Below are 18,343 nucleotides of genomic sequence, written 5' to 3'. Positions count from 1 at the left end.
TTAAAGGATGGCAATTACATTCAATTTCAATTATGCGTGCCCGTGGCAAGTTCTGAAATATGTATTAATAATTAAAATACCGCAAACGCAGATGATTTCTTTCATATCTACAAGAACTTACAATTCACACTAAGCAATTTAAACGCGAAGCTTTAATTACTTTATTTACATTTCACAAGCAAATCGGCCTGAAAACAAACAGGTGATTTTGACGTGATGCTTGGACCAAAGGCAACAACAAATACATCTAGGGTTTTACTTATATGTGGTTGCTGTCACCTGTAATAAATTCGCATTGGCTTCTATGTTATGTATTGTTGAATGTGACTAACATCGCTGTTTCTTTTTTCCTTTTACGAATCATCTGATTGTTATGACAGCGTGCAAAGCGCCCATTTGGCCATATAAAAGAAGTGCAGAAAGCAAAGTTAACCTGCATTGGGCCAGCACCTTAAGGGACTGTAATCACAAATCAATCTACATATGTATGTTGATTTTTATTTATCTTCCTCTTTAGTTGCTATTCGAATGTAAGCAATTACACAATTTAAAAGTAAAATATTAAATATTGCCATTTCTTATTTCTGTTGAGACATCCCAGTTTTTGTTGAGCAGGCAATTAAGATATCTAAATTTATTTACTTACTATTTCGACAGGAACATTTTAGATTATTTTATTTATCGTTTTATTGAAATTAAATTCGCATAACTTTACAATTAATATTTTACAAGTAATATTAATTACAACTACATAACAATGCACATATCAATTTCAGTGTAATATTGTCATTAATATTATATAATATGTATGCCTAGGTATGTATGTATGTATGTATGCATGCACTCGTACGCACTCTACGGCAGCAGTATAACCTTAATGCCACGACAATATGGGTGTAGTATCAAAAATTACAAAATCGTATGCATGTGTACACACATACACATGTACAAATGCACATACATTCATATACATATGTATGCGTATGTAATTAAAATTCGCACCAGTGGATATTAAGGCAAATTGGGTGTTGTTAGTGTTGTTGTAGCAGTTCACTAGGTCCTTTTAGCATTTGCATCAATTTTCGTTCTATTTGCAATAAAATATAGGTATGTGGGTATGTGGGTGTTTATCTACATAGTATATGGCTTATATGTAATTGAAAGAATTTACAATTAAAGTGACAGTTACAGTTAAGTTCGTGTGCATCTGCTTACGGCGACAGTACTAAACGCGGAATATGAAATACTCAAATATACAAGGCGAGTTATTGGAAATTAATAATTAATTAACCAGAAGATAATAGGAAAAATTCCATCATTTACATCTCATGCATATCAGCATTTTATCTTGGTTTTTTTTTTTAATTTTAATTTTGTTTTATTTATTTTTATTTTAATTTTTTATTTGTTGTTATTTGCATTTGACAGTGCACTTAAGTAATAGCATAAGTATGGATCTTAAGTGCGCACGCACATGGAAAACCATTTTTTTGGGCTAATTTTCTTGATCTTGTACACTTTTTTATTGCTTATTAAAATGTAAATATACATACATACATACGTATGTGCATTAATGCGTATAATTTTCTTGTTTGTTTTTAGTAAATATTAAAAAAACAAAATATTAAAAAAAAAATAGCCGCAATGCGAGTAAAGTGCAATCACAAGGGAAAACGCAGTACTGGTTTTGTTTTTTGTTTACAAGCGTTAAGTTCAATACCGTTCTAAATACATACATTATTCACTAATTCAAATAAGGAAAATATGCAAAACAAATAATAACGATTACATTATTTAATCAACTACTCATACATACATACACATATAGCTAAATGTATCTTTGGGTGTACACTAAACAACTTAGCAAAAACAAGGAATTTGTATGCTTCGATAAAGGAAAAACAATTAATTATTTGTTTGCAATTTTCAATAACATACATAGACACATATGTATATATGTATATTTTCCTACTTGTTTTTGCCTTATTTTAAGTTCCGTTGTCTTGTTGTTGTTGTTGTTTGGTTGTGTTTTGTTTTTTCCGCTTAAATTATTATTACAATAAATACTTTAGAATCTGCTTTTGTTTTTCTTTGTTTGTTTCTAAATTCTTTCTTTTCATCCACAGATGAGCAGGCAGCTTTTCGGCATCCACGTGTTTTCGTTTGGCTAGCAACAAATCACTTGACGCTAGACAGCGGCGCACGTGCACAATATTTACAGTCTTCACAGCTTATCGGTTTTCTCTTGCGCTTCATAACGTTCGTTATTTGCGCCATCAGCTGTTTTCTCCTTCTCTGCAGCTTCGAAATCAATCTTTTGTGGTGGATCGTTGAAATGCTGCACTTCACCCGACGCCCAGATAACATAGACAATGGCAGTGACGACGAGAACACCGAAGGCAACCCAGAACACGAGACGCCATTCGAGCAGTGTAGCCTGAGGAATTAAAATAATAAATGAATAACAGTCGGATGATAAAAAATAAACAAAAAACGGGTTAATAGTAAAATCGTTCTTATAATAAATAGTTTGGGAAAAAGAAATCAATTATTTTCTCGGTAGATGGCTGTAGTGATCGATATCGCGTAAAGTATCGATCAAACAATTTAAAGTTTCAGCTCGTTGTCAAGGTGACATTTTACACTAAAAAAATTCACTTGTGAGTCACAGGGTGCTAACAATGCGAGCCAACAAGGAGAAAATTCGGTGCATTTTACAGTTTTCCTTTGATAAAGGTGAAAATGCAAAACAGGTCATACGAGCTGATATTGTGAATGGTGTTTATGGTTCCGATACTGTAACAGCTAATTTCATGCAATTTCGGTTTCGTCGATTCCGTTCAGGCAATTTTGATGTTAAGGAAAAATGTCGTTAATGTTGAAAATGTCGATAAAATCACAGAAATAATGGAAATTGACCGGAATTTTAGTGGTCATAACATAGCCCAGGCGCTAAAGTTCGACTATAAAACAGTTGTAAATCATTTGCGCAAAAAGTTTCCGTAAAAATAATGTTTTTTTCCCCCCAAACTAGAATTTCTCAGGCCTCTATGTATTGCAGACTCAAATTGAAAAAATAATTATCCGAGGTCAATAAACTATTTTTAATAGGTTCCCAGTTTTCGCAATAATGTCGACATGCACATGAATTCGAATTCAAAGTTCCAAGCATTTGTGTAAGGGGACAAAAAGGATTCAAGCAAACGCAAAAATATTGTAACAAGTGGCGAAAAGTGAAGCCTTCAATACGATCCTGAAACCAAACGTCAAAGTGCTGAATGGAAGTATCGAGATGATCCTAATCACAAAAAATCGCAGTTAGAAAAGTCAAAAAGGAAGTGAATGTTGATTTGGCTAAAATGAGTTTGTACAAATAATTTATTCCAGTGGTCCAAACGGTGAATGCTAATGAAAAATTCATTTCGTCCAAAAGTTGGAATTAGCTCATGAAAATTTTCGTGCGATGATTTATTACGATATTCTACGTGAATTATCGAGTCAGGAGTGCATTGAGCAACTTATTGCGATTTTTGGATTTAAAACACCACACTTAGCCACTGTGAAGCGCTAGTAGAACGAGCTCCAATATGACGGTCGATCCTTGCCGGATGAATTTCGTGAAGCCTGTCCAAAAACGGTTGTTGTGCCAGAAACAGTCGATACTGAGCGAGATAGAGGGATGCTTGGGCATTAGTGGAGGGAAGGAAGCATTAAAAATTGCAAGAACATTTGGTCGTTAAGAAGATTTGTTCTCGTTGCATATCGCACAATTTGACAATTGCCCAAAAAAAAAAAAACTCGTGTCGATTGGTGTCAAGAAATGTTGAAGAAATTCAGCCGCGGTTGTTTAAAGTACGTCTATGACATCGTAACAGGTGATGAGGTGATGAATCTTCCATCTATGCATATGAGCCGGCAAAAAAAGAGCAATCGACAGTATGTGTGCTCGAAGACGGGCTTAATCCAACAAAAGTTCTTCGCAGAGGAAGCAACTCAAAGCAAGTGGTCGACTGGTTTTTCGGAAAATCTTATCACGCGCGAACTATCATCATCATCATCATTGTTTCATTGAATCCCTAGCGGGACATATGGCACCATTAAATAAACTTAAAATAGTCAACTCTGAGTGGTACGCAATCACTTGTTTGCCAGAAGTTTTCGCAGAATTAAGGAAAATCAATCGGCCGCCGTAGCCGAATGGGTCGGTGCGTGATTACCATTCGGAATTCACAGCGAGGTCGTTGGTTCGAATCTCGGTGAAAGCAAAATTAATAAAAACATTTTTCTAATAGCGGTCGCCCCTCGGCAGGCAACGGCAAACCTCTGAGTGTATTTCTGCCATGAAAAAGTTCCTCATAAAAATATCTGCCGTTCGGAGTCGGCTTGAAACTGTAGGTCCCTCCATTTGTGGAACAACATCAAGACGCACACCACAAATAGGAGGAGGAGCTCGGCCAAACACCTAACAGAAGTGTACGCGCCAATTATTATTTTTTTTATTTTTATTTTAATCGCCGAAGACGCACCCTCCTTCACCAAGATAATTCGAGTTCTCGCGTATCGGCTCACAAAAGAGATTTTTTGAGTAAACGAAATCAATGGGTCAGCCCCTTTTACAGAGCCGTTTAGCGACGAAATTGCTAGGCGAGTAATTACATGGAATACACAACGTAGAGGAAGACCAGCTCATACCTGGAGTAGGCAGCTGGAAATCGAAATGAAGAATTTCCAGCTAAGTTGGAACGAGATGAAAACCCATGCAAAACGGCAGAACAGTTTGGAAAAAACTTGTGAGGTTAACGTTTTTCAACACCTGAAGAAGCTGACGAAGCCTTTAAACAGCTCGCTTTGGAGGTACTCACTTCTAAGTGGCTAAAGTGCCTTGAAAACTGGTTCAAGCGAATGCAGAAGTGTATTAACCTCCAAGGGGAATATTTTGAAAAACAGTAAATCCATTTTCAATATTCCTTTCATGTGTTTTCATTATTGGGCGCCAAATATAAACGGCAGGTCTCGTATATCTGTTTTGTTTGTCGTTTGGTTTTTTTTTTTGGCAAATATTCCATTCTACATCCAGCACTAAAATCGTGCTTATCTAACTTTTTTCTAATTCATCTCATCTCACACTTTCATCTAACATACTTCTAATTCCCTTGGCATGGAGAATGTCTGAGAAATTTCTTGAACTCACTCGGGATATGCACTTAGATCCACTAAAAGGTGTGAATGAAATTATTCAAAGGAAGCTCCCATATGGAGGTACTTGTTTGATTGCAAATTCGTCCATATGTGGTCATTGGCCTCCACATTCTATTTTATGACACCTATCGACAAAAACACAGCACCAGGCCAAATTGCTTATACCCAAAATACCTATATTTGACCCAAGTCCTCGAAAATCATGCTCAGTTATTTGTCACGATACTTTCTAAGGGCGGTCGCTCCGCTGGCATTCTTCAAAAATGTATGGAAATTGTGTTACACTGTTACAGCAGCTACAACAGCCGATAGAATGCTGCACAGCCCACACCCCCTCGCTTTTGTTCGACGCAGAATCTCTAGTCCTTGAGCTTAGCGCTATAGGAAACTTAAATTATTTAGCTATCTTCTGAGTTTAACTCTCTGCTTTCTAACTGACGCAATGCGAACTTTATATACCCGTTTTTCGTAGAAAAGTAGCCCCTTTTCTTGTAGAAACTTACATTTGGTGTCATCAAGCCCACCAAGGATGGCGAAATCACACCCGTAACCGCACCAATCCCGTTGGTGATCGCCATCAATGTACCCGCATAGTTGGGGCTCATGTCAAGTGGTGTCAGCTTCATACCCGCATAGAAAGCGCCCATGAGACCCATGGCAATGGTGAAAAGTATGACGACTGTGACACGATCACAACCAGCGTATGAAGCGGCAACCATAAAGATCGCTGGACCAAAGGCAGCTGCATGAAAGAAATGGTTTGAATACATATCTTTAAGTTCTATCAAACAAAAGGATGTTTACACTTACCTAAACCAGTCATCATTTTACGTACGTTCGTGATGCTCATAATCTTGCGTGTAATCAACACATCACCAACGAAGCCTGAACCCAGTGAAAAGAGCCACATCATGACGTATGGCAGCGAAGAGTATAGACCGTTAGATTTGATGGAGAATCGCAAAACATCGGACATGTATTTGGGCAAATCTGTAACCATAATATAGAAGCCCCAATCGTGACCGATTTGTGCAGAGATCAATGCCCACATTGGCAAACTGGTCAATATAGCTTTCCATGGTGTGGGTGGCAGATTCTTGTTGCGTCCAATTGTACCCATATGCTTGGTAAGATATTCCTTTTCGCTGGGCTTAATGAATGGATGTGTTGTCGGATCGCTGTAGCAGAGGAACGTCTAAAGTGAAGAAGTGAAGCAATTAAAAATAATTTTTTTCTGGTTTTTATTATATTTGTTTTTTTTTCACTTACAAAGATAATGAACCATATAATACCGATGCCACCGAAGAAGTAGAATACCACAGGCCAGTCGTAAGCATCCAGCAATAGACCAGATAAAAGATTACCCAAAATTGTGCCCACTTGTCCACCACCCAATACGAGTGCACCCAATTTGCCGCGCTCCTTCACCGGTACCCATTGTGCCAAGAGTACACTCAATGCCGGGAAAGTGGTACCCTCACCAATACCCATCAAAATACGCACAATGATGAGCCAATTGGCGCCACCATTAATAATGGCAAGTGGCGTAATCACGGTGAAGAATGCCGTTGAAAGTATACCCAGACTGAGCGTCCATTTACCACCAAATTTCTCAGCCAATAGACCACCAGGTATATGCGTCACGATGTAACCAATGTAGAAGGATGATAGGATGTAACCCTGTAATTCCTCCGACCAGTCGTATGTACCGCCAGACTGTAATATAGAGTGGAGAGTAGAGAGAGAGAGAGAAGGAGAGAGGAAATGAGTGAGAGTGTAAAAATTAATAAAATTTTGTTGATTGAGTGCAAAACTGTTTTGGCCTCTGGTGACGATACAGCATGCTTGACTGCGCTTTGTATGTGTTAGTGCAGTCGGGTGGCGTCGTGTCACACATACTTGTTGTCGGTAAAAATCAAAAATTTTAGATATTAGCGTCAAGCACCCGACACGCACACATATAAAGTTCTTGTCAAACAATGCTTGACCGTTACCAGAGGCCATTTGACTGAAAACTTACACTTGATCCTGAATCTATGCTATCGGCTGCACATATGGCCACATCACTGCCATCATCTGTCTGATTCTTCTTCACCACCAGCTCGGTAATGGCCACCGACAAAGAAACACGCATCGTATATGCGTTAAGCATGGCGAAGAAGCCCATGATCGACAGGATCACGCGCTGTGGTACAAAGAAAACTTAAATGAAGAAAGTAAAAGGAAATCGAATTAGTCAATTAAAATTAAAATATACATTAAAATTAAAAATTGAACAAAAAAAATCAGCATAATAAATTTAATGTGCTTGCAATTTTATTAAATTCTATTACAACTAATTTTTACTGCTAATAAATTAAATTAATAGACTCTCGTTTTATTTCCGATTAAAATTGCCGAACATCTTAAATTGTCGCACTGATGACACGCCAAGCCTGATTTGCGCAGATCACACGCTAGCCTCCTAGATTTCGTGGTGTATGTATACATACATATGTATAAACAGTGGTTAACACTAAAATTCGAACGGGTTTGCTTTCCATAAGAGCGAACATTGATTGTTAGATTAGAAATTATTAGATTTGTGTGGGGTTGGAGAAGCCCAAACACTCAGCCAGGAAGACCATTGATAATACACCCAGATAGATTACAGTGGAATAGAAAGACAGGAAAGATACAGTATGTATGACAAGACGGGGTTTGAGGTCACTCTTCCTTCCTCGAATCTTTTGAATTCATTGATTAATCGTAAGAGATCCGGAAGAGGAAGAGTATGAACTTTATCGCACCGCAACGGCCTAAGTCTAATTCTAGAAAAGGACGGACAGCTACAGAGAAAACGCTATGCGGGACCTCATTCTCACAATAGGATAGTCATATTGGGTCGCCAATGATTCCCATGGTAGCCGCAGGCGTTGTGCCCTGTGATTACACCCACCAGTACTCTCAGGTTTTTTCTATTGTACTAAGTTTTAGTTATCATATTATTTCGTTTTTTAATAACTTTTTTACTAAAAAATGATTCTGAGTAATCTTTATTTCAATCTTTACGCGCTCCATCGCTTGTCTTGCACGCCATTTGCAAAAATTTCAAATCTTCCAATAGAGTGATTAATTTTGCGCCACATTGAATACTATTTTCGAACTAGATAATAGTGACGTTTAAAGGCAAAAAATAAAAGCCAAGAATTTGTAAAATAGTGTAAATTTCAAATTCTGCTGAACGTTTTTTATAAACGATTTTCTAATCAGAACTCAATAAAGATAGCTGGCGGGCGCTGGCAATTAAAATTTGGAAGCATCGCTGATAGGTCTAATCTTTATAGAACTTAGCGTCCGTTATACATAAGTATAATAAAAACAATTATTTTAACAACGTTATAAACATGGCAATTAACTAAGCCGATTTGAAATTCTATAGCAATTTATGGCTGACTTTCAATGCCTAATTAGGTATTTATTTTAGCTTTCTTATCAGCCAGCTAATATATGAAGACGATAGTTTTAGTATTGACGACGATATCGCTGATACAAAATACTTGCCAAAGGGAACGACTAAACATACATACATACATACGCATAACAATGAGTTGGGATATAGACCACACTGATGAATTTGCGGGGCTATTAAGCCGATATGCGAGTATCTTGTGAAATACGACTGCACTTGAGAGTACTAATGTTTCACTTACATGCGAATTTACGAGTAAAAACAACGATAGAACGGAGAATTGGTGAAAAGGAAAGAGATATAAAAAAAAAAAGAGGTTGTCTGTAAAGTCGGTTTACTGACGATAGTTTAACGTGATAACGTCATAAGAAAATACTGATTGAATGGTTGCATTTTTCAAAAGAAAATTTTAATTTTATTTGTTTGATAGATATTTTGTATGGATATAGAGAATGAGTTAACATTAACATAACATAATATACTTTAACATAACATAACATAACATAACATAACATAACATAACATAACATAACATAACATAACATAACATAACATAACATAACATAACATAACATAACATAACATAACATAACATAACATAACATAACATAACATAACATAACATAACATAACATAACATAACATAACATAACATAACATAACATAACATAACATAACATAACATAACATAACATAACATAACATAACATAACATAACATAACATAACATAACATAACATAACATAACATAACATAACATAACATAACATAACATAACATAACATAACATAACATAACATAACATAACATAACATAACATAACATAACATAACATAACATAACATAACATAACATAACATAACATAACATAACATAACATAACATAACATAACATAACATAACATAACATAACATAACATAACATAACATAACATAACATAACATAACATAACATAACATAATATAACATAACATATCATAACATAATATAACATAACATATCATAACATAACATAACATGCTGTTCAAGCAAGGTAACGACGCATGAGCAAGATAACGACGCATTTTTTGATGCGTGCAGCTGGCTACATAGAATTATAAGACGTTATCACGTCAAAAAATAATAATAACATTAAAACAACAGGTATTATTAACAAACTTGGTTTTATTTTAAATTCTTCAAGTAAATCAAATTAATAATAATCAATAAGAAGACATATGCAAATACAAATACGTGAATTTATATTATATATGTACATATGCGCTCACTTAAGTAGGAGAGAGCAAGATGTCGAACGTTGCCGTTCGTTTGCTTTGTTTGCTTTGTCGTTCGTTCCGCGCTTTCGCTTGCAGTTCATTCAAGGTAACGACAATGAGCAAGGTAACGACACATGAGCAAGTTAACGACACATGAGCAAGGTAACGGCAATGAGCAAGGTAACACTAATGAGCAAGGTAACGACACATTTTTTCGTGCGTGCAGCCTGTTAAATCGAATTATAAGACGTTATCACGTCAAAAGTTGATTGCCCTCCCATCATTTGCAGATGTTGTTGCTTTCGGCCGCAATGAATACGCACGAATCGCTTGTTTGCTGGACGAACGTCGCAGCTCGGAAAGTGAGTAAAAATGGTTTCAAAGCGGCTTTCCATTTACTGAGTCTCCCCAAGTAAAAGTAAATTTTCAACTAATGAGATGCATCTAACCCCTTGAGTACGGATTTAATATTTGAGAAAATATTTGCATGTGGAACGGATTTTATTTTTGGTTGCTTCTCCTCCAAGCAAGGATGTAAAAGCAGTACATTTTATTTCTATTTAATTTATTTCTAAAATATTAGTGACATATAAGATGACTTCAGGTAATTAGAATTGCAAATCAAAAATAAATTTATAAAACCAAAACACGTCACTCGCTCCTGGGGTAAACAAGTGCATGACATGTCCCAGACCTTGAATGAACCCAAGGGGATCTATTAACAAATGAATGAATTTTTTACAACTCTTAAATGAAGAGCTGCTGCTTATCTAAAAAAACAATTTTCTTTTTTGGATTATGAAACTTTGGAGCAAATAAGCGAAAAACGAAGTGCTTGAAGTCCTAAACCTCGAAGTGATTTTTGATTTATGTTCTTCCTTCGTTAATCATATTAGCTTTATTGTACCGCATACCTGTTCTAACTTAGCTCTTCTGCGGCGTCATGATATGGGCTTCAAAGATCCCTATACTAGAAAAACACTTTAAAATTTTCTAATTTGGTCAAAGTTGGAATATGCCTTAATCGCCTGGAATCCGATTTATTCCACGCATTCCCTACAAACAATTTTCAACCGCTGTCTTCGGCACATCTTACGAATCTTATGACCGCGCACAATAACTAATCCTAACTTCGTTAAGGAAAGCCTCACAGGTGAATGTAGCACCCAAAATATATATACTTGCAGTGGATCGACCACACGCTGAGAAGAGCACATTTACAACTACTGGACCGGACAGTATACAACATATACACGCTATACAACATTCATCGGCAGACACTTACAACCTTCCTAAACTCCCGACCTCTGATTATCGGTTATCGGAGACCACTTATTGAAAACAAAGTTGCCTTGCGAGGCCTGCTCATTTCCTGGGTCTACTGTTCGATGAGTTTGACAAAGACGACCGATAATTACATTGCACTGACAGGATATAATAAGCTGCTACAACAACAGCGTTGCTAAACAGGCCCGCGCTGGAATTCTTTTCAGCAAGCCGGCTGAGGAATTGGCAGCGTTCCCACGACAGTCGGTTCTACGTTACCGGAAAGACCCGGATTTATATTATATCCGGCCAAGGACTGTCACTTCAGCAGTATGCTGCTACAACAACAACAACAAGAATTGGCAGACCGCGTACCACCTGTCGACGCTCTACAGATGCAGAAATGGAATCTCTAGGCCTAAAATGGAACGAATTGAGATCGCTATCATATAACAGTGTTCGTTGGCGAAGAGGGGTAGTTAACACCCTATGCTGCTATATGCCAACGCCCAGATTGGAGTTGAAGAGGCTGTTCCTCTAGTCCGTATTATAGACTCAAATAAATAATTAAATAAACTTTAAAGTCTTTATAAAAAAAAAACTATTTCAAACGAAAAGATTAAATTGTATGCAACAAAATTTTTTAAACTAGTATTTTTTTTTTGTTCTTCAAAATTTAGCGAGTTTAGTTTTAATAACTTAATAATATCTCATTCGCATTTACTTTAAAAAAATGTGCGCCATAAACTTTGTCTGAATTTGTACGTCAGCTACTGTTCATGCATGGGCACACGTAATCAAAATCATTTCATATTAAATTTAATGAAGTGTGCAGCAATCACACAATCGACGCTAGCAGCTCACAAGAAATTATCGAATTAACAATAACAAAAAAATATATATGTACCTATAATATATAAATACATGGGAGAGGCAAAAAATCGCCCATTGCTCTGTGAAAATCATATTCTAGGGATCAAAATAAGAAACTTGCCGAAGGAACCATACCTCTAAAACGAATTCTGATGTCCCCCAATTTGGTTCGAACTTTTTAATTTCTTTTCGATAACTCACTTAAATTAATTTTTTCATTTACATATGTTCTGACTAAATAAATTTCTTAAGAGAAAAAATAGATATTATTATAAATAAATAATAAATATTATTATAAATAAATAAAAATAAAGAAAAAACATAGTCATTTAGCTGATTTTTTCATGTAAAGGCCAAAAATGGTGATATTTTGAAATGATTGTATGGGGAACCCCCCAGGTGAGTTCCAGGGGGTGTGCCACTGGCATGGGTGGATCGGCCGACCAAAGTTAGTGGGGGTCGGTCATATATTTGGCCTCGATTGGAGCACTCTAAATGGGTCAAAGTGGGATTTTTCGTTCGACCCAAATTGGGGGACATCAGAATTCGTTTTAGAGGTATGGTTCCTTCGGCAAAGTTTCTTATTTTGATCCCTAGAATACGATTTTCACAGAGCAATGAGCGATTTTTAAATCGACCCGCCCTAATGTATATATAAAAACACAGTTAGACAACAAATAAATGAAAATACCAATCAACCTATAAAAAATACATAAAGTAAAATGTACAATAGAAATATTTAAAAATCACTCATTTCACATTTTGCAAGTTACTCAGACGGCACAAATAGTTGTATTTTCAGCAATTGCTTATAATTATTTACGGACGATAATTGCACAAAAACGTTTAGTTTTAGTGTAAGTACGGAATTATAATACGCAAAAAAAGTGTAAATTTAATTTAATTTAAAATTTAGCTTTATTCCAAACCGTAGCCAATCACCACCTATGGGGCCATTACTTGCTGCAGTGAGTGTAAAATTATTTTTTGTGCGCAGTTAAATATACTTGAAAAAGAATTCCGTCGAGTGAGTTTTGCGGTAAGCGAAGGCAAGACAAAGTAGTTTGTGTCAACAACCAAAAAGCCTACGCGTAGTAGACAGCAGGTTGCGATTGACAAATACGACTTCGGCATAGTCAGGGACTTTGTCTACCTAACATCCATCATTAACACCAACAACACCAACACCAAGAGCACCAGTGAAGAACAACTCTTGCCAACAGTTGCTACTTTGGGCTGGGCAGGCAATTGAAAAGCAGAGCCCTCTCTCGAAGCACGAAAAAAAACCCTCTATTACTCACTTATCCTCCCAGTCTTACTATATGGCGTTGAGTCCTGGACAATGGCGAAAATCGATGGGCGGTTATTATAAGCTTTCGAGAGAAAAATTCTTCTATGATCTAATTTGCGTGAATGATGCACACCGCATAAGATGGAACCACGAGCTGTACACCGACATCGACGTAATGAAGCACATTAAAATTCAGCGGCTGCGCTGGCAAGGTCATGTTGGGCGAATGGACAATAACGTTTCAGCAAAGAAGCTGCTCATTTCGAAATGTGCTGGTGGAACTCGAAAAAAAGGATGTCCTCATCCACGTTAGTAGACTTGGGCACTCTAAAGCAATAAATATACTCGTATAAATAAATGAATGATACAACGTCAGCGATTTAGATCCTAGGCCCACTGAACATAGACAGCATCTAAGTTGAACAACAAATTAGTTAGTGATGTACTTTTCAAGGAACATTCACTATACCTTACTTCACGTTGACCTGATGACTGCATCAGATTTTAGGGTGAATTAAGAGGTCGTTTTTTAGCTCAAAAACGCCAAGACAGCAATGCAAATCACTGCAATATATTCCGACAGCCAAGCTGCCATTACTATTTATAAAATTTATTATCAAAACAAGATAGCTTCATGTTTCACCACAAGTGACAACGCCACACCTATAATTTAGTTTATCACTTACACAGGTCCCACATTATTGTGCATAGATCCCAGAGTGCTGCAAAACCTAGCAGAGTCGGCAGCTGAACTAATTCTTTATCGACAATTAGACGCTATTAAGTTAGTAACGGCTATGATGACGAACTCTCTGCTAACTCTGCGCTACTGGACGAGTAACTATTTAAATACAGTGTGCCAAGACATAAAGGAGTTGAAGAAAACGAAAAGTTAGTTAGCCATAGCAGTGATATCGAAGGCCAAGTGCTTGTGAGCTGCATTAACATCTTGCAGGGCCCGTCAAAATCATGTTTCTCGCATCACACGCAGAACCACCGACTAACTTCTTGCACCTTACTCTGCCTTCTTACCCGCATTGCGGATTGTTACGCACAATGGTGTCCGACACTGGTTAAAAATCGCGAAAATGTGTATTAGAATTATATTTAAAGTCTCTTGCCTGTATGTCTTCATAGATAGAACGAATTACGTGATCGATTTGAGTACACCTTTTTATTTACTTTTTTGGTCTAAACCTGTTCATTGTGTTATGCCTTTAAAAGCTCCTCTCGCACGTTTTAGTAATTAAATAAAACATGCGCTTAAATTTGTTACTCATTTCTTAGTAATACTTTAGAATCAGCTGCAAAATCTGAGGGAATTACTTGACACATGGCTACGAAAATTAGTACTAGCTGAAACTTTTAAAAAGTCTTGAATGATTTGGGGCAATTAAGCTTAATGGCGCAAGGAAAGCATTTATAGTTGAAAATGACAGTTAGGGAAAAGGGCAAGGGGAAGTAACATTTTTTTAAATGCTTGCATACTAACGTAAGCAAACACATAGCTTAAAATATTTACAAATATGCCAATACTATTTTTGTTCTTATATGATGTGGGGTTCCCATTTTTTACTCTTTTTCAGATTTTATGGAGGACCCGCTATTATTGGAATATATTTTTCTCTTAAACTAGCAATAATTGGTTTTTAGATAATTGTTTACTTTCTAAGCTTATCTACTGGGGTTTTTCAGTGAAGCATTTCGTATAAGGTTACCATCTTTTGCAAATTATTATATTTAATACAATAAATAGGGTTGCCATCTTTTAAAAAAATATATCCTTAAGAAAATAAATAAGTTTGCCATATTTTATAAATTATTATATTTAAGAAAATAAATAAGGCTGCCATCTTTTACAAATTATTATATTTAAAATAATAAATAAGGTTGCCATCATTTACAAATTATAATATATAAGCAAATAAATAAAGTTGCCATATTTTACAAATTTTTATATTTAAGAAAGTAAAAAAGATTGCCTTATTTTACATATTTTTATATTTAAGAAGATTGTCAACTTTTATAAATTATTATATTTAAGAAAATAAATAAGGCTGCCATCTTTTACAAATTATTATATTTAAAATAATAAATAAGGTTGCCATCATTTACAAATTTTAATATTTAAAAAAATAAATAAGGTTGCCATCTTTTACGAGAGTAAATAAAATATTGCAAGATGGATGTAAAAAGAGAAGATATTTTGAGAGTTTTCGTACAGATATATTTTTTAATAGGGTTTACACCTAATGCTCTTACTTCTTTGATTGTTTACCAAATTTGGCATCGGCAGCCATCTACAGCCTTTTATCTTATATCCTAGAGGCGAAGTGGTTCCACTACATTGGGACTTAGAGGACCAACTTGCGGCCAAACTAGTGACCTCACAATGACCTCACTACAGACCTAAGTGGGCCTCCACTACACTCTTATGGAAAGTGTCAACTACGGTAACTTAAACTAATATTCAACGGAAATGGCTCTAATGATTTATATGGAAATCTTTATTGCATTTCTAGAGTTTTTAACTAGTTTATTCTTCTCACTCTTTCTTAATTATACAATAACAAAAAATTAAAATATTCAGCTTTAACTCATGGTGAAAAGATTCCAAAGGTGAGCTCTTTAACAGACCGCCATTCGGCTCTGAGTGAATTTGCCAGAATCAGCTGATGAGCTGACGCCACTTGAGGTGTGCTTACAAAAAAACTGAGATTGTGTTGGTGATATACGAAAAAAATCAACCAATGTACTTCGTTGCCGTCTGAACATCGACTGATTTGACGTGTGTGTGAATACATGTGAAATGGTGGTGCAGAATTCGGCTGGCGAATCCCCAAGTGATGTGGGGCAAGCCAAAGTTCCCCTCACAAGTTTCTTTTTCTCGATAGCTAAGTAGTAAACCTGGTCATTTATCAGCCTTAGCTTTAGTTCAAAAATATTTTTAATAGGGCTGCCATCTAATTTTTCTTATAAAAAGTTTTTTTTTTAATAAAATAAAATTATAATAACAAAAATTATAATAAATATTAAAAAAAATACTAATAAATAAAAAAAGTTTTGAGCTTGTGACAACCTTCTTCAAACATAGGTTTTCCCGGAGATTAGTTTTTAAATAATTTAAACAATAAACGCTGGCCACCCAGGTAATAATTATAGAATTACTTAAAGCAAGTTCAGTTGTGGGCAGCTTTTATTTTTATTGTGTTTTTGTTGTTTTACTACTTTTTCTGTTTTTATTTTTATTTGTCTTGCTTGAACTTTTGTCTTTATTTCTTGAGTTAAATAACCTCACTGAAGGTTTGCATTGTCTATTCGATTTTGTACTCACGTAATAAAAATGTAAATTTTTTTGGTTTTAGATTTTTATTAGTACAATGCACTTAGTCATCGCTTGCAACGACAACGGAGTGCCGGTTCACTGGTAAAGTTAAATACAAATAAGCCCATTTACAAGTGGGTTAGAAAAAATTAAAAAATATAAATTAATTAAAGTAGAAAATAAATTATATTTATGCAATCGCATTTGCAGACGTGCAGGCGATTATGACTTCACATATCGGGTGTTTTTTAAGAGTTTGAGAGCTTAACTTAAAATCTCTGACTCACTTAAAACTTTAATTTTATTTTGCCAAAATCCCATGAATTTTTAAACTGTGTGCCCAGATTTTATCTAAAGATTCGTTGAAGCGGTTGTCCACTGTGGGACTTACTCAAGCTCTTAGCCCATTGTGATGCCGCATGGGGGCCACTTGTCATTACCTCTCCTAAATCCTACTTTTCAAAAATTTTAGAAGATTCCGGATTTCCACAGTGCTGAGATCGTCCGACTCATTAAAAAATGGTCTACCTAAAATGATAAATCTCCATCGGGATAGAGCAGGGCAATGGCACAGGAGGGGCGAGATCGTCTCTTCCCCTTCCTTATATAGACGGCTTCTCAAATCAAATACTCATGCAACTCTGTACAATGCCAAATGCTAGAATTTTAAATGTACCATCAATAGAAATTACTGTCTTGCGTTTTCTCCTTCTAAGAGTGCACAACAAATAAATTGAATTACGAAGTGATAACGAAACGTGTGTGTGTATTTGGAACTGTAATTTCACAGTGCAGGATTCTGTTAAACAGAAGTCATGTTTTTGCATGCTCATCCTCTGTCTATTAGGCAGTGCTCCATTATAACTGAAATCAATGTTCTAAGATTGTTATGCTTAGATTTATGCTTAGATTCAGATTTTGAGTAAAAAGTTTTAAAATTTCGACGAAAATTTGACGAAATGTGAAGAATTTTTGTAAATTTTTCACAAAGTTTGAAGCTTGGCATTAATAGTTTTCGCTGCAGTACGAAAGAAAATAATTGAAAATAAATAAATAGCCAAAGCTTGTCAAGTGGCGCACACTTTCTTTTATGTAATTTCGAAGTCTCAAAAAAATTTTTTTATAAAAAATTAATTTATGAATTTTTTTTAATATTCTTTAAAATTATTCTCTTTCATATTTAACTGAGAATAAAATGGTTTAATTGTATTTACTGTAATTTATAAGATCAAACCAGTTTTTAATTTTAATTAAAAAAAAATTATATCCTACTAATTTTCCAACTAAATAATTCATATCGTAACCAAAAAAAAATTATATTTACTAATTATTTTACTATTTAAGCATTTCATATTGTTAATTACATCTGGCTTACGCAACTTCAAGTAAATTTACGTTTTTTTTTTGCTACCCGTTTGCTGTGATAGGGTCAATGTGTATTTCCCGTTAAAAAAAATGGCAAAATGAATTTACATTCACTTGTCTGTATAGAAGCTTTTAAAAATAATTGAAGTGATTGTGAATTACTACGTTCTCAGAAAAAACAATAAAGCTGTCATTAGTGCTAATATTTAGATATGTATGTATGTAAGTTTTTGCAAAGGTAGAAAAATCAATCATTATACTTATACCCACATAAAGTTAAACTAATTGCTGACTTACAAATGAAGCGCAACCACAT

General features: G+C 35.3%; 1 protein-coding gene across 2 annotated transcripts in view; it reads right to left on the bottom strand.

The window, feature by feature from the left end:
* Positions 1 to 662: 662 nt before the first annotated feature.
* Positions 663 to 18,343, bottom strand: part of LOC129247428 (putative inorganic phosphate cotransporter) — a 61,618-nt gene continuing 43,937 nt past the window's right edge. For both annotated transcript variants that reach the window (XM_054886557.1, XM_054886558.1), the window contains exons 3-7: positions 7,220 to 7,401; positions 6,469 to 6,915; positions 6,010 to 6,394; positions 5,703 to 5,941; positions 663 to 2,437 (exon numbers count right to left, since the gene is read on the bottom strand). In XM_054886557.1, coding sequence (XP_054742532.1) covers positions 2,225 to 2,437; positions 5,703 to 5,941; positions 6,010 to 6,394; positions 6,469 to 6,915; positions 7,220 to 7,401 — 1,466 coding nt within the window. In that variant the 3' untranslated portion in view covers positions 663 to 2,224. The remainder of the gene's footprint in view (positions 2,438 to 5,702; positions 5,942 to 6,009; positions 6,395 to 6,468; positions 6,916 to 7,219; positions 7,402 to 18,343) is intronic.

This window comes from Anastrepha obliqua, chromosome 5 (genome assembly GCF_027943255.1).
Source record: "Anastrepha obliqua isolate idAnaObli1 chromosome 5, idAnaObli1_1.0, whole genome shotgun sequence".
Classification (NCBI taxonomy): Eukaryota; Metazoa; Arthropoda; class Insecta; order Diptera; family Tephritidae; genus Anastrepha; species Anastrepha obliqua.
This window is presented reverse-complemented; position numbering and strand designations above follow the sequence as displayed.